The sequence below is a fragment of the Chrysoperla carnea genome, chromosome 1 (assembly GCF_905475395.1).
Source record: "Chrysoperla carnea chromosome 1, inChrCarn1.1, whole genome shotgun sequence".
Taxonomy (NCBI): domain Eukaryota; kingdom Metazoa; phylum Arthropoda; class Insecta; order Neuroptera; family Chrysopidae; genus Chrysoperla; species Chrysoperla carnea.
The window spans coordinates 57,646,521-57,669,132 of NC_058337.1; the positions used below are offsets into that span (position 1 = coordinate 57,646,521).

Below are 22,612 nucleotides of genomic sequence, written 5' to 3' on the forward strand. Positions count from 1 at the left end.
AATGGCTAGTAAAATTTATAAAAATTATGCCCCATTACAATTAATTATCCGTTTATACTAAAGTCATTAAAAAATATTAAATCGTATACAAAGTAAACAAATGGACGAATGAATAATTCAGAGAATATCTACTAATAAAATTTTCGAATATTAAAAAAAAAACCTTTTAAAATAAAATTCTAAATTAGTGCGCCCATAAATAATTGGATAGGTAATTTTTATAGTCGCATCAATGAATGGTAAAAATTTTCCCGGAAAATGATAGCTTTCCTCCAGGGAATTTTGTTTTGGAATTTATATATATTTAATGTACAAGATGAACTTCTTTAATCCCATAATAGATACATATTCTTCGAATATTAAAAAAAGCTTTTAAACTAAAATGATTGATATTTGTTTGCACAGACATAATTGAATAACTGAGTTATAGCAATACTTACCCGAAAACTTATAAAGTGCCTTCGGAATATTTACTATAGAAGTTTAATATATCTAAAATGCAGAATGAATTCGTTTAATCAACCTTTTCGAAAAAATTCTGAGAATTGCGTCATGAAAAAACAGTGTTATGGTTCGAAGAGGTACATCAATTTGAGACCTTGAATCTGAAGAAAGTCAAATTTTGTTCATGACCTAGAGGAAATAAAAGGATTCTGATCTGCCGAAAATATTACTAATCCGTTTTCTTAAAACGTGCGACTTATGCTAAATTGTACCCAATTACTACACAAATTTATTGCTTCTTGCAAATAATCTCAAAAAACTTGCAAATGATTACACAAGTAGGTACTTTTTTTTCATTTTTACAAGTCTCCTTTTCAAATTTAACTTTTTTTCTATCTTTTACAATTTACAATATTGGTCTTACGAACCCAAGACTTAATTGCTTTAAGGAGATAATAATAAGGAGATTTTATGAATACCTACCAATATTTCTAAGCATTACAAACATGGGACTAAAATTAATATACCTTGATAAACACAGGGTATAAAAATCCTTTTCATAATGTACTTAAGCATGAAAAATAATGTCCCCATGACACAGTCCTGTATGACTATACATAAAAGTTTGAGGCGTTCGGAAACATAGGTATTATATCAGGTCCTTAAATCCTGCAAGCTTGAAGTTTTACACATAGCCATCTACAAGTGAGACTCATGGAAAAAGTTATTCTTTATTTTAAAATGAGCATAAATTCTAAAATTAAGTAACCAATTCCAATGTATAATAAGTAATACATAGCATGTACACGGAGGTTAACTGTTTGAATGATTATTTACACCAGGTTTTATATTCTGTGTTTTCAATTTGTGTTTTCAGCCGTTGCCCATATGCATCAAAATAATTATACTTTATATTTATGAGTATGATTTCGATATAAAAGACCAAAAATATTTTTTAATAAAGTGCCAAAATAAACATAAAATATAGATATATACCATAACGAAAAATAATAACTCCATATTTAAAATAATTCATTAAAAAAATAATGTTATCAGATGTGCTGATAGATTGATAATATTTTCAATGAACGTACGATTTAATTTAAAAACAAATGGAAAATTTCCATAAACTACTATGTCCACAGATTGAATTACCACGGGAACAAAATAATTTTTATAGTCGCATCAATGAATATTTTTAGTCGGGAGTCCTCAATGACAGCTCCGATTTTGATGATTTTTTTTTCAAAATGATTATTTTTGTATATTATTTAAAATCAGAAACATTTTAGACGGGGAAATAATCTGGAGGGGGAATAGGCAAGGTCACGGCTAATATATCGACGCCCAGCCTGAATCGCTAATGATAGAAGTTTGGAATTTCGAGAAGATATTGATTTTATACTGTAGGTGTCACATAAGAAAGGATTTTTCGAAATTCATCCTCAAAAAGAGTGAAATAAGGGATGAAAGTTTTTATGAAAAAATATATGAAAATAGATAAGTTCACTACTTAACCGATTTTAAAAGTCCTTTCACCTATAGAACATTACATTATCGGCAAATAAAATGGGCTGTATTTTATTTTCAAAAAAATTAAGGTTCCACACCAAAAGTAAAAAATCATTAAATATTGAAACCGACATTTTTGAGTTCACTAAGTATCCGATTTAAAAAATTATTTCATCTATAGAATGCTATGCAGAGTATCGAAGGTATTCAATCGATTTGTTTCATGATTGTATACATTTGAATTGGAGGTCAACGAAGAGCGTTGGGAGTGTGTTATAAATCCTTTTTGTAGCCCCTAGAACACTAAAGAGTTTTGGAAACAGCTCCCTGTAGCCAAATAAGCATAAATTCAGTATCTAAGCAGAACGATATTAAGGTGGCAGTTAAATTGGGCGAGGCGTCTGAAGTTTCGGGGAAAATTCCGCTTTTTTTGGCATTTTTTAAGTTTTTCTAATTTCTACAGCACTGCGGTCAAACTGTATCCAGGGCAAAGATTTGTATGTGATAAAAAATTTTGAGACTAACGATTTTCGTTTTTACTTATTATTGGCCTCCTGAACGAGATTTGTTATACGCCAATCTTACTTTATCGACAAGCAGAGATTTTTATAAGCATTGACTTTTGACCTGAGATTCATTTATATTTACTCCCATTCATTGCAAAAAATTAAGGTATGCATTTTTTTTTCATATTTTTTGAGGTATAGGTACGGAAATATTTTTCATTTTTTACTTTTATTTATTGCAAAAAACAACTTATCGCGAATCGTTAAGCAAAACGGTGAAAAATAGTTAGAAAAACTGGGGAGGGGGAGAATCATTTTTCTTTAAATAATTCAATCGTAGCCCGGAGAAAATGTTCAGAAGAAGAACGGAAAAACCTTTCTCAAAAAAAAAATTGGACGGAGAAAACATGTCGATATCTTTGTATTTTTGAATTATTTAAACACTTCTACAATAGGGAAATACCAAACCGATTCTTTACTTGCTCCCGTGATGTTTATACTATTTTTCTCCCCGGTGGAGGCCAAAAGCGAAAACTTCGTCTTGCACACGTGTAGAAAGGTAACCATTTCTGCACGGAAGTGAGAAAAACTCCTTTTTACTCTTCATATACTAATAGTACCATACAATTATTTAAAAATCATAGTAATAACAAAAAAAGTGTTGGATGCATTCAAAGATGCAAACCTTTTTTCCATAATTTTATTGTACTATAATGTAATAGAAAATGTTTTCTTTCCATATTTTTTTAATAAATAATTTTCACGTGCACTATATTTCATTTCTATTGTCAGAAAAAGAGAAATGCATAGTTTTTAATAGCATTGCTATTCTAATCGTAATTCCATTATTCAAATAAGGTGAGGTACCTAAGTGTTAGAAAGACAAAAAAGAAATTTTTCGAATTTATTATTGAGACTGTATACAATCAAATTTTCTAACAATCATTTTAACTTCTATTCCTGTTTTATGGGAAAAAAAAGAGAGAATAAATATAAATTATTGAAAACAATATTTTAGTGCTCTCTCAAATATTTGTGTTTTAAGTATCAAAGTGCGCTAATTTCGAAGATGCAAAAAAATGGCGTACGCAGAAAGGATTCCAAAGCTTTTCTCTGAAAACTGTTAGAGATAGAAAGTTGATAATTGAAGCTCCGAAATGGTGGTCTATATAGTGACTAATTTCATATCAACTTCATTTGATAATAATGAAGGAATTAAATGGGTAAAATTCAATTTCTCATAAAGACACCAACACCTTTTGTCCTCTTTAATATTATATTAAATCGAGTTGGTATGAAATTAAACACAATAAACGAACATCTTGAATTTACCAAACTAGAACCTTCTGCCTCTTATACTTTTGCAGAAAAGCTCTGGAAACCTCAGAGCACAAAATTGTGTAATATGTCCCCGGAGTTTTTACCCGAAACTATAAAGGAATTGGTATGTGCCAATTGACAATTTTTATCTGAAAATTTTGTTTTAAAACCCGTAGTTAAAATCCAGAGATTTTTAAACCAACAACTCAAAGGTAAGTAACTGTTGGCAACCTATGATTCGGATGAAACTTCTGGAAACTAAATTACGAAATTCAGTGTCCTGAGATTTTTAGAGAAAAGAAAAACGAACAAGAAAAGAGAAACGAAGTTGTTGGTTTCTATGGACTAATTTTTTACCAATCCGTTTTAATAATATGGAAGTGGGGAAAAGGGGACTAATGTTTTTTTGAGAAACCTAATTTTACCTTTTTCACCGCTTTAAAATCATTAGATAGGATTGTTATGCAATTGATCACTATAGAATAACAATTAAAAGCCACATACCTACCAAATTTTTATCTTTCTATCTGTTATACGTATGGAGAAAAACTCTGTAATTCGTTTTGCATTTGCCGGATGGCTAACAGAAATTTTTCTCCAAGAAAGAGAAGATATTCAGGTAAGTATTGGTGAGTTATCATTTCTAGTGTTTTGTTTATTTTTTGAGAGCCAGTTGATCTAGAAAGGACTATTATATTTTTAGATAATAAGAACCTACACCTTTCGGAGGATGAAAAAGATAAAAGGCAATTTAAAATACTGTCTAGACAAGAAAATAACATAAAGGTAAAGATTAGTAAAATTAAAAATAGAACACTTTCCGATCGTATATTTTTATAATGAGTTTTATTAAAGATACTTGAACGTATGATTTTAAAGTAATTGGTATGATTTTAGGAAAAGATCAGGGTGATTGAAACAAATATCAGCAAGTTCTTTCAATAGGTAAATTGTATTCTGACATTATGTTAAAAGATATGGTTTATTTTTTTATAAGGAATATTTTTTACATTAAAACTTTTATTCTATCTTTAACAAGATGGGCTACCCAAGATCTTATTGACCTATGTTGTTCATTTACGAACATAAACTCACTTCTAAAGTCTTAATAATGCTTGATGACGTATATTTCAGCTTGATTTTTCGTTTTTGAGATATCGTGATTACGAATGGACATACGGACAAACAGAAATGGATTACTTAGACGATTTTATTAACACAGTTGCCAAAATTACAAAATTTTGTTCGTGTCTACAATATTTCTAAACTTTACAAACTTGGGACTAAAATAAGTTCCCTATTTCTATCTCCTATCTATCTATCTGTCTTCTATACATATAAAATGCTTTTTCCTGAATGACTGACTGACAGATTATCGCACAGACTTACCCGATGAACGTAGAGACCTGAAACTTGGAGGGTGTGTTCTTTGTATAACGTAGACTTCAAAAATTTAAATTGTTTTCAAGAATAGAACAATTTCAACGGTATTCAATCACTTAGGCTGCCTGATGCGCAGTATAAAGTACGCAACGACCTATGACTAGACTCCGCCCAGATAAGCCCCGTCAATTCAGCCACGGTCACTTGTAGCTTGGCATTGGAGGTTTCATGTCCTTAATATATATGTTCTTGGATTCTGTTTTAGCGCAAAAGACACGGACAAAAAAACCAAAATAACATTGAGAAATATTTATAAGTACACATCTAAAAAATTATAAAAACAGATATTCTGTTGAAGGAATAAATAATACTAAGAAGACAAATTAAATTTAAAATTTTCATAAATATATTTATAGTCACACATTTTGAAATATTAAATGTAATTTTGTTTGATAAAAGAATATTTTGCCAGTCTGACATAATAGCATGAAATGTTTTAAATAGACATAGAAAAATCATAGATAACGTGGCAATTTCTCTTCGCAATCAAAGTAAATGATATAGTATACGAGTATTACGGTAGAAATCAGACATTAATGTGGAAGAAGAAAAAGTACCCAAAGCATTATATGTATATTTAGTTGTGACATAAATGTCAAAAACTCATATTAAAGAGTAAAATATTTTCTTTTTTAAATATAGCTATGTCAAAAACCTTCATATATCATCATCACCTTTCTAAAATAGCAAATGATATTCTATAGAAATTATTATCAAAGTACCTATACAACATCCTGAAACCAAGAAACAATCATTGATTTGTATAAAGCATCTAGATAGCTTATTGTACATCTCACACAATTATTCCAGACGATTTTTAATAAAGATTGCTTCTTAATAAAAGTCCACACAACCAGAAAATGGTAAAAAACAGAACTACTTTTTTTACGGGTTTGTTAAAGTTTTTTTGGCGAAAATTGAGAATTTTTGTCAACTTTAAATGGCAAAACTCGGTCAATTATTGGCTAAATTCGATCAGCCAAATCGAGTTTTTGTTTTATTATCTAAATATTTCTCAATGTATATAAGTGCCCATATTAATTCTCGCAGTTTAATATTCCTTCAACGGTAAAAATAACCTTGCTAAAAGTTGCTCTACTTGGAAGAAGCTATCTCATTCACATTTTAAATTTGACCTTGATTGCCGACAAAATAGCAATTCATTTCGTAACTGATAAAAGATTGTCGAAAAATTTAAATGAGAATGATTATTTATAAAATACAACTTTTGTTCAAAACATTTTTCCATAATCCTAATAAATTCAATACAAATCAAATGCAAAAATTTATCAGAAATGTGTTTTTTGCATCCGAGGTTTACGGAATTTAGATGATTTTTGAAAAAAAGTTTGGAATAAAAGATGTCAGTTTCATTAGGTCAAATGGTCAATTTTGAAAGTAAAATTGCAATTTTTATTTTATTTTTTTTCAATAATCTTTTTATTTTTTAAATATTTCTTATAGAATTTCAAAGTCAGCAATATATATTTCAAACACAGACTTATATAAAATCTGTGATTATGTAAACCATTTGTGACTGTAAATGTACAAAAATTTGATATCGGTTAGTTAAAAATTGGTTGAATTCGAATTTTATATTTATATATGCTACCAAACCAAAACTGTGAAATATTTTGATTAAAAATTATGTAGTTAATTTTTCGGCTACCATACTAAACAAGGGTGTTTAGTATGGGAGTCGGTATCAATGTGACCCTTAATCTAGTTAAAGCAAGACTAACAATAATGTATTTCTAAATTATATCTAGTTTTTTACATGTAAAATTAGTAAAATTTAAAATTCATGCGAGTGTATATCGATCTAGGTTAGAGAGTATATATCGATCTAGGTAAACTTTTGTAGAAGTAGTAGATATCACTGTTCAAATATCATAATTTTCACATGAATAGCTTTTATTTATATTTAAAATATGCCACCCACCCTATTATTTGATACGTGCCTATATATTTACTGGTTTTACTTAATTTGCTGTTTTATCAGAGTAATTCTCTGTAAATTTTAGAGCAGTACAAGGTGCTGTAAAAAATTCTGTTCTTAGTAATAGTCTGGACACTAAGCGGAAAATCAATCAAAAACCTTATATCCTGCGACTCGGTAGAAATGTACAGTGGTTTAGGGTTACATTAGACATAAAAGTGACTTCTTGCTGTGCGTGAAACGCAGGATTACCTACTTTCAGAGTAGTTTTATAAAAATCCATATAGCTGTTATTTTTGTGGATCGATACCCGGAATTGGAAAGTATGGTCAATTTTTTGAAATAATATCATTTTTAGTTTAATGTGATATTTTACTGTTAATCCAGCCTCTAACATACTGGTTGGATCACTTCAGTTAACATTCTTTGGCGGCTTTTAATAGATCCAAATGGTTGGTTTAAGGCGTTAGGGGATATGAAATACCCGCCTACATTTTATTTAGCACAACGGATCATTTAGCCCATCTGTGTCTCATTCTAGATCAGCCTCTGTGTAATAAATTCCAACATATTTCGCTTTGAATTTGTATCATTTTGCTTACATACTTTTGCAATACATTGTAGAGATGGTTAACTACTACCATTCATAATTTAATATATTCACATCTCTAAATAAACGAGTTGAAGTTTAATCAATAGGTGTTTAATTAACTTATTTACCTGTAGTTGTAAAATGTGAAGAAAGAATCTTTTTATTGTCAAACTTGAATAAATCTGAGAGCATTTGCAAGCCTTCACAAAAACTCTATTTATATTAAATTTCAATTACATGAAAATTTTAATATTTCATCAGTTGGATTATGTTACATTTTATTTACCTACTTTTAAAAAGTATAGGGTATATTTTTATTTTATATTAAAAAACTTTTCATAATGCATTAATAACTCATAAACAAAATTTTTGACGAAAAACCGGATACTATAAACCGTGGTGTACATGAATTTTTGACGTTTAAGTCAAGAACTTTCAGATTTAGGAAATTAAAGCAGTATTAAATCATTAGCAAACATCGCTCATAAGAAGTCTGTAATCAAACAAATCGGATTCAATACTTACTTCTAGCCCGGTACCTGCGGACTGTATGCGCGCGCATCGTATATAATACAAAAATTTGACTTTTGTATTTATATGTTATATTTTGACCTTGGTTTTTAATAAAACTGTACAGCAATATTGCTCATACATTAGAATAAAAACTCTTTATAGCTCATGAAATCTTTAATTTTTACGGTTCAAAATGATGATCACAAATGGAGCAGAATTGAAGAGCTTAGTGGATGAAGATGTTATGAGACAATTAAGTGGAATCGAGATAATCAGCTGTAAAGTTTTTAACTTGCATAACAAGTTATGCAAGACATAACAACTTCATCCACTGAAAATAGCTTTATTTGAAAGGTTTGGGAAAAGGGGAAACATGCCATGTTTAAAGGAGAGCATAACATGTTCATCCACATGAAAATCTCGATTTCCTCAAAAATTTCACTTAACATGTTCATCCACTAAGCTCTTCAATTATGATCATCATTTTAAGCCATAAATTAAAGATTTCTGTAAAATTTAAAATAGTAAATGTCACAATTCATGGCTACCGTTTCTGATATACTCAATGACCTATGACTACTTTACAATTTAAAAAATTGAAAACTGTGCATATCTTCTAGCTGCGTAAAACAATCCCTTCAAGTGTTATGGAACGTTGATAAGTGAGATCAAAAGAGACGGAGGCTATAAAGCGGTGGTTTTTACTTTTAAGCCCAATGAAGCGGGCAGGTATCAAGCTAGTAATATATAGAAGTTCAAATTAATATATGAATGTAAATTTTTCGTCGGTGCTCGGAGTAGAAGTAAATGTTTCAACTAGACTTTCTCTACTATATACTCTCACTCTATATCAATACATAGTATAAAACAAAGTCGCTTTCTCTGTCCTTATGTCCCTATGTCCCTATGTCCCTTTGTATGCTTAAATCTTTGAAACTACCCAACGGATTTTGATGCGGTTTTTTAATAGATAGAGTGACTCAAGAGGAAGGTTTTTATGTGTAATACATCCATATTATAGTAGAGAAAGGGGTTGAAATAGGGATTGAAAGGGATATGCTTCAAAAACTAAAAAAGTTGTGCATCGATTAAGCTCAAATATTGACACGATATACAACCAGCTTCAAAGATCTATTGTTTTTATCTACTTTTAACCTTCAGAGGGTAGAAAGGTGTAGCGAGAAAGTGGGAAGGAATTATCGAATATTTACTAATATACCTAAGTGGGGTATCAAATAAAAGAGCGAGAGAGACGTGTACATTACAAAACTGTTATCCCACACAAGGAAATGTGGAGGGAGGGGTGCAAGTGGGGATGTTGCCCAGCAAAGCGGATAGTTCACAGCTAGTATAAAATTTATGTATACACTCTATATAGATATGTTTCAAAAATAATTAATGTAGCAAAGATTAATTGTTGTTAAAATGGACCATTTGATGGCATGTTTATGGCAAAATTAGCGAGGTATTACATTTAATATGCACATAATTGTTTTAAACAAATTTCACAATTAAGTTATGCAAATCTATAAATAAATGATTTATTACATATTGTATGTAGTTAATATTTGATGAAACATGTATCTTCGAAAAATCATCAACATAATATGTGCAAGTATAGGCCTTTATTCATGACCTAAACGTTTACAACCTCCTTTATTTCATAGTTTTGGATTATCTAAATCTATGGAAAGCTTTTAATTTTAAAATCTCTCCCACTTTCATTTCGATTGTGAAAAATCTTTAATGATGAGCAAAATTAGTCTCGGTTTTGCAGTCTTGGTCTTCGTCTTACCAATTTTTCCAAAACCAAGACCAATATTGTCACACTTCTGCAAGTTCAATACCAAGATCCTATCTACATGAATTAAAATCAAGACAAAATTTTTTGCAAATTAAGACTTTTAATGACGTATAAGGGGATTTATGGGGTCATTTATCTTTTCAATTTTAAGTCAAAGTTTTTATCAATTTTAAGTCAAAGTGATAATTTCTACACCCTCATTAAAAGTTTGAATTTGCAAAAAAAATTGTATTTTTTATTTCGGAGATCTACTTATGTAAGCTAAAAGAGGGGGGGGGGTGTATTATTTATTCAGGGGTCTAATTATGTGGGCTAAAAGAGGGGAGCAGCTAACAAATAAACAATTTGACTAAAAATTCAAGATGAGCGACCCTAAAAACCCCCTTATACGTCATTAAAAGTTTTAAATTGCAAAATTGTCTGTTTCATTTTAAGAGTCTTTCAGAACCAGAAGGGGAGGGTGATGTGTATAAATATATTGATAAAAACGTCTTAAACTTCGGGTTACTTAATCATTTTGACCTTTTTTAAATATTTTAAGAGTTATCTGATTTACTTTGCGATATAAACCCCCTTCACCCCAATAACGCAGGGGTTAAAACAAAAATGCTTTAAATCATATAGACTTTTTTTAAGATAATTTTCTGATGCCAATACAAAAAATTGCAAGTCAATACACCCAGCAAACAATTTTTTTCGTAAGAAAAAGGTTCGTTTACTATATCATTTATCTTTGATTTGGATTTTTGGGGTGAATACAATAATTTTTTTCACAAAGTTTATAAAGTAAACAGTACTGTGTTCACTTGTGTAATATTGGCTATGACTATATCCAGCGACCTCTGTATACAGATTATTTTAAAGACTCGATAGTTTTTATTTCTTCCAAAAACTCAAAAACTCAAAAATATTTAGAACAACTGGAAACTTCATAACGCAAAAACCTAAATCGAAACTTAACGGAAAAAAATGTTTCAAAAGAAAAATTAAGTTTCAAAAGCACACATCTTATACCGGCATCGAATCTAAGTTTTCAGGTTCAATTAAAACCTCACTGTGATTCATAACAGACAAACATTAGATGAACACTTTAAAGTAGTAAGTTGTTCTTTATAAAAACGCGAATAGCTGCTAGCTAATTGATAGTAAAAATCTAGCTTTGTGCTTTTGATCATCCAATTTGAACAAAAATGGTCTTGCTTAACAATCCACTTTTATTGGATTTATTGGAAATTTTTTTTCGATGAATGCCTAGATTTCACACAAACAATTATACGAAATAACAATCTTGGTACGAAAAAACAATTTTGGGTAAAATTTTTCAATCCGTTACTGCCTAAATTGTACGGTTTATGGAAAAATGTTTTAAATAAAAAATGTTTACTTTTTTAATTAATAACAACTTTCTTATTTAAAGTGATCATCTATCGATTACCAGTTATGGAGTAGAGGAGCTTTTCATTCATCTTTAAGACCTATATCAAGTTTAATGTCCGGGTAAGATGTGCGGCTATACACCCAACATTTTTGGCTCAAAGCATTTTTCGTTTAAGGCAAGTTATTTTTCGAGTTTCAAGCATATGCCAACTTAAAAAAGCACCCTGTATGTATATATAAACATTTAATATAAAACTTTGACTCAATGATTGAAATTTTAATTAAAAAATTTTAACTACATGATAAACCAGTTTCCTTCCGTATTAAAAATATGTAAAAATCGACATTTAAAAAAATTTAATAATCTGTTAAAAAATAAACAAAGGTTAATCTGTTTTCACAGAAAACGCATCAAAAATGAGGATTTAATATCCTAATCTTTAAGATACTATTTCTCACAGACAACAGTTTTTGGAGCATCGAACTTTCTAAGCAGATTACTTACGATTACGGTTTTTAATTTTTTTATTCTCAAAATAAACCATGATGCATACGCAAAATTCATTGTTTTTTACCAACTTTACTTATGTCAGCTACTTCCATTTTTATACCTAGTAAGTATGTATGAAATATTTATCAAGATATACTAATTTTAGTCCCATGTAACGTTCCGAAATATTGATGGTACGAACAAAATTTTGGTATAAGCGTAATAAAATCAACTCATAAGAGTTCATTTCCCTCGTCCGGCCGTCTGTCCATCTGTCTGAATATCCGTCCGAGATCACGATACTCAAAAACGAAACGAGTTATCAACCTGAAATTATAGAGGGCTCAGGCCGTAAAAAGTGAGTTTAAGTTCGTAAACGAGCAACATAACTAAATTGGGTATAGGGTCCGTTGGCCCCCTGAAAAACCATTAGAGAGAGAACAAAAAGTTTGTGTGTAAAATTTTTCATTGTAAAAAATGTTTCTTATAAAAAAACCAAATTTTGTTTGAAACATAAATAAACGTCTTTGTTTTCCCGTGAGAGAGCACATTAGGGTAAAACTTTGGTGTCCAATCTCTCCATAACTATAAAAAATAGATGAAAGTTTGTAAGTAGCTTCAACTAGTCAGCTTTTTGAAAAATTTTTGAAAAGAACGAAAACAAAAAGTTTTCTATAATATACTTATAATTTTTTAATTTTCAAAATTTAGATCGGCAGGCCACCATAAATTTGTTGGTTATTTCGACCAATTTAATAAAAATAAAGTAAGCACTCATATTCACCATTGTCTAAACAGGGTATTCAAACAATTAGTGTAGCTACGTAAGCACTAATATGTGGTATACAATTTGTTGCAGGGATTTATTAAACAACACAAGGAGCCTACAAAATTTATTTTATTGTTGGGCCTATTTTAAATGAAAGAACCTTTTTTATGTAATTGCCCGTTTTCGTGTTGCAAACAGTTAAATATTTTTGTTTAACCAATAAATGACTATGTATTCCGACCTACTGAACAATATCAAAAATAAATTTTCGAGCTTGTAGATATACCTTATTTTTTCGATTACTATAGGTGTTAAACAAAGCTCTGTAACTAAACTTAGGGCACTTATTAGAGCATACGCAGCCTTATTTACCGCCTAAGCCAATCCCCTTATATATTGTTTGTATCAAAATCACAGTCGTGAATATCAAAATGTGATCAAAATGAAAAAATATGAAATAATTTTTAAGAAATAAAAAGCCCCAAGGAATAATACTTTATTATTATTCATTCAATTCGGAGAGTTATTGAAAATTCAGATACAATAACATTATATTTATTAAATATTAATTACAACGTGAACGACAAAATCACAAGGTGTCCCTTTTACATTGAAACAATAGGATTTCTGGCAACATTCTTTATGTAGATAAAGCTATTACCATGCTTGTCCGCTTTAGATGTATGAACAGACTAGAAGTATGTACCTTTGTTAGCAGTTTTGGATGAGCCACTTTTAAACCTCCCTCATCTAACAAATTGAAAGTATGTCCTTAATAATGGAGCTCTGCTGCTCACGAGTCACGAGTTATTTTTATTCTATGTCTTTGTGCAAAAATAAGCATCTGCTTATACCAAGAATTTGCTCTTTGAGATTCATTTTAACTATCCTTATTAGTAATTTTTAGAAAAATCTGTACATATCGGTTCTTTGAATTTATTTGTTCAAGCTTCGGAAAAGAAGATAGTAACGCGTCACAATTGTTGACATTAGGATGTATACAAGATCTTGTACAAAACCAGAACTGGAAATTCAAATGCTTAGTTTTTTATATCGGAAACAGTGAATGTTTAAACCTCGACACGTAGTTATTTTTTCATTATCAATTTGAAAGGTCATTTCGAGCAACATATGATTTGTTTTTTGAAAAATTTTAATTTTAATACGTAAAATCCATGTATATACAGAAACTTATAGTATTTTGATAAAGAATACAAATATTTTGTTAATAAATAAATAACGTTTTGATATTCTTTCTTCTCAAGCTAAAACGAAAATCTAACTACGAAAGCGGTAATAAATTAAAAGACAATTCAATTATTAAAAGAATCAGCACGTATCAATTCATAAGTGGAACAGTTTTTTGGGCTAACCAAAGGAACAAACAACTTTTTAACTAAGTCATTTTCTATCTCTTCAATAATCAATTCGATGTGATTTTTAGATAATCGTAAATTTCAAGGTCACAATCAAGATGTCTAAAAGACACCCCTTTGGAACCAACATGTTTTGCTTGAGAAATTTTCTCTATCACAGTAACTCTACAAGGCTTTTCTACTGACCGATTAAATTGCTCCAACCTTAATTGTAAAAGAAGCGATGCACCTTTAATGAAACTTTTTACTTCGTTATAAATAAGTAAACAAAATAATAGGTAAGAATTAATAATAATTAAGACATTAATTTTTTATGTTAATCTACCCCGCTCCCACTCTCTTTTATTGTTGATATTGTTGGTAATTTTTCTTAAAAGTAAACTTAGAACATCTGCTTTTAGTGTACGAAAGCTCAACCGGTCAGGTTAAAATTGAGGTTTTGCCCTTCCAACCTCTCAAGTAGTCCTTCTTAAGAAACTTCAATATATTCAATATTAAGTGATATTATTTTCTATTCAACCTATAAAAGATGTATATCATTAAATGAGCATATTAAATGCAAAAGTCTTCAAAGACTTTCACTGTAAAATCGTATAAGCGTCTTAAATTACTACTTCTTTAAACATAGCATATAACAGTAAAAGTACAGCATTAAAGTTTCTCAATATTAAAACTTTATTTTTATCATACAATAGTTTTCTGTCTCCAAAATGTATGTTGCGCATTCATTATCTAAATATATGACAATTTATGTATATTGATAGTTGTGTCTCTATGCCGTTCATAAAACACGTTTCCATATTAGGGGAGGGGTATGATTACTGTATAGTTTTAAAAGATGTGACATGGAGGGGGGGGGGTGATAAAGAAATGGAAACATGATATTCCCACGTTTGTAGTTCATCAAACAAATCATTTAAATTTTTTTCTTGATTTTTAATTTTATTTCGAAGTTACTAAAACTCGCAGAGCCATTTCATCTAGCCCCAGTAAAATTTATTGAAGTGTTTTTATCTATTTTTTTTTTTTGCAAAATTTTAAAATCAACAAAAATCTTTAGGAAGTCTTAAGCTAGTTAGCCACTCTCATATTTCGTAAAACATTTATCGTAGATTAAACTAGAGATATGTGAATTTTTTTCTAGATAACTACTACAATTACGAGCCTAGAATGCCCTAGCCTAGAGAAAAATTTCACATATCTCAAAAACTCCCAGGCAAATAATCGGGTATGGTATCAAAGTCTAGCCAAAACACTTTTTTCACGTGAATATATACAAACATAGGGTTTTGTCCTAAATTTGAAAAATTGGTTTAAACATTACATTTGTATCTGATTTACATCAAGAAAGTATTACTATTTACCTTATATAAAAAAAAAACTATTTACCTTATGTATTTTGCATTTTACAAAACCAATTCAAATTTACTTCTAAAACAGTGTAGAGTGTAATGGCGTCCTGAATGATATCAATCCGAGACATATAAATTTTTTTTTATATATGCATGTTTAAAAGTATTTGCAAGTTAAGTTACATGTTTTTGTATTTGTAAGCTTACATAGTCTTTCAAATGATTTGACGTAGTACCTTCAAAATACATCTGATTGGTGTTTGCTGTCACGTAATCGGATTTATAATTTAAAAAAAATTTTTTTTTTTTGGAATAATAATAATCCTTATATTTTATAAAAATTAATATTGGGTTTTGTTATCTATACGTATTATGATTAATCATTAGAAACTTCAAGCCTTTTCGATTTGATGATAATTTATGATTGTTTTGGAGACAAATTTGAAAATGCTCTATAATGAACTAATTCTGTTTGTTGTGAAGAAAATTGTAAATTTTTGTTAGGGTAAGGAATTTCGACAGAAAAAGAAATTCTGTTTGCTTTTCGCAATTGATTAGAGAGAGGTTACTGCTAAAAAATAAAAATATTTATTTCAAATTAAGTTCTTGCATTTTCCAAACCCAATGATTGTATCCGATAATTGAATAACTTAAAATGTGTCTGATAACTAAATAAAGTAAAATGTGTGTTTTTTTTTCTAAATTTCGATCGGGTGTTTTTTCATCATGGGGATCATTCAAGTTTTACGTAAGCAAACTTTCAATGATTTTAGACCCTCCCTTAGAGATAAGAATTTATAAACTTTTAATATATAACAAAATTTATTTATTTTAAGTAAATAATGTTAAACAAATTTTTAATTCGAAATTACACCATTGTAAAATAAAAAACAAATATTAATTTAAATTATTTATATAATTTTTATCTTCCCAAGGTAAGATTTATAACATTCATCCCATCCCTTTAGTTAGCAAAAGTAAGAAAAAAAATTGATATCCCCCTTTTAGCCTGCTTACGTAATACTTGAATGACGCCATATGCGTTTGCAAAATGATTTTCTGTCTCCGCCTACTTATAAATTGTTGTTTGGGTATATGGAATTGTTAATAATAACGAAATAACGTTTGAGATAAATTAAATATTATAAACAAATCACCTCATCCCTTTATAACTCAATATATTTTTCACGTTAGATTACTATCTCGAAAAAATATAATACAAATATTATGTTTATATATAGAATGGCCCGAAGTTAAAATCCTATACATATTTACAATACTTAAATAACATCGATATAGTAATATTGGCCGGTGTACAGTAGTACAGATTAAGAGATGGTAAATTTTTATATTTCAAATCCAAAACCAATAAATCTATTTGTTCGAAATTATAAAAAATAAAATTCAAAAACTAAAACTCCGACAACTGCAAGATCACGCTCTTAAAAGTATATGTAAACAAGTAAATATTTTCATCTGAAATTGTTATGATAAGTAAAATTACAGACCGAGGGACCTCTGAGATTAAACAGAATTCCACAGGACGAAAAAGAGGTTCCCCGACTGAAATGACGATTTTACTTATCATAACAATTTCAGATGAAAATATTTTCTTGTTTTCAGACTTTTAAGAGCGTGATTTTGTAGTCGTCGGGTTTTTAGTTTTTGAACTTTATTTTATTTAAACTATTTTGGGGATATAATTTCGTGATGAAGTATAACAATATACATAACTATATATTTGAAAAGTAACGATACCTCATTTGCCAACTTATGATTATTAGTTTAGAAGCTAGAAGAGAACAGACGAAAAAATATATATTTTATACTATTTTGCGGTTATAACTACATGATAAAATGCATCCATACAATTCTATAATTAAAGTAGTGTATCGTTACCATGGAAACGCCTCCAATAAAACTCACTCACGGTGCGAATATATGCATGAAGAGCTAATTGATGAACTGATAAATGAAATTTTCAGCGGCAAAGGAGATGAAAACACATGTATGGCATCACAATAATCTCTATGGTCGAAGTGCGTCTTTCGTGAATAGCCAATATAACCTAATCAAAACTCAAAAACTCCCTACACAACTTTTGTTTCAAATTTTCTATTTAAAAAATTTTTAACACGTTATATACATTCACAAATGGTTTGGATCAAAATTCAACAAGTGAATAGTCAAACTCCCGGTAAATATCAATTATGCATATATCGACAAATCGACGAATATGAGACTATTTTTATGCCGTGTAATTTGTCTATTACATACATTACATAACCTTCACACGTGTTTATGAAAAAAGTTATTATATGTTACAAATAATAAAAGCATAATAACACAAGATGAAAAGCAAAAAATATGGGTCATTATTTTTATATAATTATTTGTTTTTATAAATATACTCACAATGAAAATACGACTTATATGTCATGTAGTAATGGAACCGGATTTTGAAAGAACCGTTGGTTAATTTGTAATAAATCTAGTTAGATTGTAAACTGACGTACTGTGAAGGAACAATAAGATTTAGCATCTAACATTTTCATTTCTGTAAGATTATAAAGTAACAATGTTTGTTTACCAATCAAATCGTAATTTTGAGCATGTTGAACTTGAAATGCAAAGTTGAATAAGCCATTCTATTGACAATTAAATGATAAATAACCGAGCGAATATTGTATTTTAATATTGTGTTTTAGTGCTTACATAATATATGAATATCTGGATGACCGAGCTTCGCTCGGTTATTCGCCAATAGATGTCAGCAAGAGTCATATTTTTCACTTTAGACTACTCAAACGCCTCCTTTTTGTTATGTTATAATTTGCATTGTATTTCATTAACTACGTTATACACCAATAGATGTCTGATGAATTTTTCATGAAAAGACGGATAAAACGACATTTCTGATAAATGAAACCTAGCTAGATCGACTTATCGCCCCAAAAAAACCCTACATACTCATTTTCATGAAAATCGTTGGAGCCATTTCCAAGATCTTGTATATATATATATATATATATATATATATATATATATATACAAGAATTGCTCGTTTAAATATATAAGATAAGATAAGATAACTGATGGCCGAGCTTTGCTAGGTATTTTTTTAGTTACAGAAATTATCACAAATTTTATCACTAATTTAAGAATTGTTTAAAATATCTCCACACAAATACCAATTCGAATGTCCCGGTAATTGTATAGTCTCAAGTTCAGGCCGCACGGGCTTCAGACTATACAATACATGCGAAGCGAACCACGTACCATGTACATACTCGCCAATTGATGTCAGGTAGAGCCATATTTATTTTCATATTTTCAGTATTTGAGAAAAACTGATGCCCAATGTGCTTTTTTAGTGCATGGTATATGTATGAATTAAACGAAAAACGGCGAATTTCAATTACCAATTACCCGGAAAAAATTGACTTTTCGAAAGATACTTGCATTACATACATTTTCTCAGAATTAATTCCTCTATAGATTCCTGTTGTCATTTGAACATATATTTTGCAGCCCTTAGAAGCGGAAGTAACGACCACCTGGGCAAAAGAACCACTCGGCATCATATAACTTTTGTTTCTTCAGATCTTACAAATACCGTCCAATTTGCAAGTAAATCGGAGTTTTAGGAAAGAATTAAGAAGTTTGCGCTCGTATATTGTACTATCAAGGCAACCTAATCTTTTTGCTTGCTTTGAACCATTAATAAATTTTTATTAATTTTTTATGGTTTTTTTATGATATACAACATAGGTACTATGTAATTATTTCGAATAATTTTTGTATTTCAATAAACTCTTAATGTATGTATCCTATATGCTGTCTCTAATTTTTCATTTCAATTTGTAACTGTATGCCGATGACACAAATATCTAATTGAAATTGGGTCTTGGTTAAACTATCGTGGCATCCTGATCAAAACTCACATAAGACGCGGCATGGTATTCCAAATGCAATATACAAAATCCTGCAATATGACCCCATTTCACTGAGACGCAATCTCCATAACATTAGTGAGGGAGCTTTAAACGTCAATCTAACCGAGTTTAACTCATTAAAAATTATAACAGAATCGATTTCAAAAAAAGAACGAGCAAAATTTAATTTGAACGCCATACATACGAAAAAGTATACACTCTCACTTATCTACCAGATATTATGTAAGTTTTCACTAAAAAAAGTGTGCGTTTCCCACGTGCGTCAAATCAATTGTTCATAATTTGATTCGTAAGTTGCATAATGTTAGGAAGTAGTTGGATATCCCTAAATTTTATTTCAAGATGTTTATAGTCTGCAGCCTTTTACAAATTTAAAAATGCCCTTTTAATGCTTGCCAAACTCCATTACATTTGGATAATTATTTTTTTAGTAACACGTTCGAAAAAATTATAAAATTTTCCACCTAATTTATATTTTTTTAATGTAACATACTCATATGATTACGCAATAAGCTATACGTAAAAATTATAGGGTCTAATTTCAATTCTATAATGAAATCCTCATCATTTCAAATAATTCTTAATATTAAAAATAATTCGATATTTTACGATCTCTTCTAGCCATGCTATGGATCATTCTTTATAACATACCCCAGGATATTGAAATTTGTCAACTTTAGTAATATAACAAACTTTTGTTTATAACAAACTTTGTTTATAACAAACTTTCTTCAAGTAAACCTGCATAATTATAAACTTGAATCAACCAAAGAAATGTTATGGTTTAAACAGACTAAAATGCCCTGAAGAAAATGTTGGAACACAGAAAGAAAACTAGAAACTATACCTTAGTTTATTTACTTCATTACCTTTTTAGTTTATTTACTACATGCAGAGAAATTTATTTTTCACTTAATTTTCTTTAAATCAAATAATAAAATAACTTAAATAAATACTGACAGTGTTAACTTTTTAAAAGTGACGGCCATAGAATAAACTCAGGGTCGGATTAACCCTCAACGGGGCCCTAGGCAACCATCAATTTGGGGGCCCTTTTTTCACGTCTGTTACCTCCTTTTTTCCATTAAAAAATACAAACTTATACCTTTCATAAAAATTTTAATATCAATAAAATTGCTATCTACATTTTAAACATGTTGTTTTCTACATTTGTTTTCGGCAAATTCATCAATTATATCATCAATATCGATTTTGTTCAATAAATTTGACTCAATGCAAAGTATACCTAAAATCTCGAGTCGCGTTGTAGCTCTTTCAGCTTTGATTCTTTTTAATTGCGAGAAGGATCGTTCGGCAGATCAATTTGTGATCATTAATGTTAAAAAGATCCGAAGAGCTATTTCTGTGTTAGGAAATATATCGGCTAATTGATCTTCCATTAGAATCTTATACAAAGGACTATGAGTTTTTTGTGCATCAGGTGTAGGAAATGTCCTTTTTGGAACCTTGTCTAGTTCGTCGGTCGTCGCCTTTTGAATGCAGTCAATTGAGTTTAATTTATTTGAGTAAAATTTATTTTCGGTTCTGATTATATTTTTCAATCACTCTCTAGAATTTTATGTTTGTAAGAAAATTTTAGAAGTCTTTTTCATTTTTCGGGGCCCCCAGGCAACTGCCTATTCTACCTACTTGTTAATCCGACCCTGAATAAATTAATACATAAAGGGTAAGTATGCAGTCCAATTTGGAATACCTATAATAATGTCTTTCAATGGAAATGCCTTCAACGACTAAAGAGAATTGCTAAACATACTTTTTTTAAATAAATATCAAATAAAAAACTTACCCAACATTTTCAGTACACGGCGTGAAGATTGTCCTTGATGCGATCGACAAAACGGTTTTGAATTACTACGCGTCATTAATGTCACATTTGCTGCACCACCAATTGCATTCGATGTAGCAGACATTGTTGATGCACTGGATTCTTTTTTCATCATATTCGAATGTCGTAGCCGTAAACCAATCAGAATATACAAAATTGTGATTAAAGTCATTGGTAAAATAAATAAAAATAACGTATGTAATTCGAACGAATGTTTTATAATAATATGTTTCACTGAACACAAAACCAATTCCTTATGTTTGGGATGCACAGCCACAACACCAAATTGTAATGCCTGTGGAATAGCTACCAACAAAGATAAAAACCATACCAACAAAATCAATTTGACAGCACGTGACAATTTTGACATGGTATGAGACAAAAAAGGTCGACATATCGCAACATATCGTTCAATTGTGAATGCTGTTATTGTAAGTACTGTAGCATTTGCTGAAGTTTCTGCTGCCAAACCACGGCCAATACAAAATGCTTCACCGAACACATACGGATAACGTGACCATAAATAATATACTTCTTGTGGCAGTCCTGTCACTAAAAGTAACAAATCCGATACGGCTAAACTGAATAAATAGTAATTTGTGGCCGTATGCATTGTTTTATTACGACCGATAACGATGCATGTACTAACATTCCCGATAATACCCGTTAGAAATATTAACAAATACACAATTGTTATGGGAATTACCACATAAAGTGGATCACGTTTTGGACCCATTTGTGGGTAATATGTTTCGATTGATACGCTATTTGTTACTAAGATATCGATCATACGATCTGTAACGGTTGATATAGGCTCAATAAAGACGTCTTCATTAGTGGGACTTGTGGTTTCAACGATGCCACCAATATCATTTGGTAAATCCATTTTTTTGAAGTAAATTTTCTGTTGGATGTAATCGTTGAACTTTATATTTGTAGTCTGAAACAAAAATATCAAAATTAATGTAATATTCGGTGAAAAATAGAATTTTTACATATCGTATAGAAAATTTGAATATTATTACTTTTGTCGCATAGGGTGAGACAGAAGTACCCTGCTACGGGTCACCCTAATCTCTTTATTTAACATTTTTAAACTACTATTATGGATAATTCCCAGTATTTTTTGATTCCTGACATTTTTTACCTGGCCTCACCGTTTTCGATCATAGCTTTTTGTCTTGATCAGCTTAATTTATTGGTATAATTTTCTGCTATCAATAACAGAACATTCTGTATAATAAATTCCATTCTAAAAGATGGAATAAAGAAAATAAATATTTAATAAATTGAACAAAAACAGTTTTTGACAGATGAAATCTTTCAATTTGATAGTTCACATAATATTTGTTTTCGTTATTGTTTTTATTCAA

The 22,612-nt window shown here is 29.7% G+C and overlaps 1 protein-coding gene across 1 annotated transcript in view; it reads right to left on the minus strand.

The window, feature by feature from the left end:
* Positions 1–22,089, minus strand: part of LOC123305999 (pyrokinin-1 receptor-like) — a 125,953-nt gene extending 103,864 nt beyond the window's left edge. Inside the window, exon 1 of the mRNA XM_044887863.1 lies at positions 21,201–22,089. Within this exon, the coding sequence (XP_044743798.1) occupies positions 21,201–22,029 (829 nt within the window). The 5' untranslated portion in view covers positions 22,030–22,089. The remainder of the gene's footprint in view (positions 1–21,200) is intronic.
* Between the last annotated feature and the right edge of the window lie 523 nt (positions 22,090–22,612).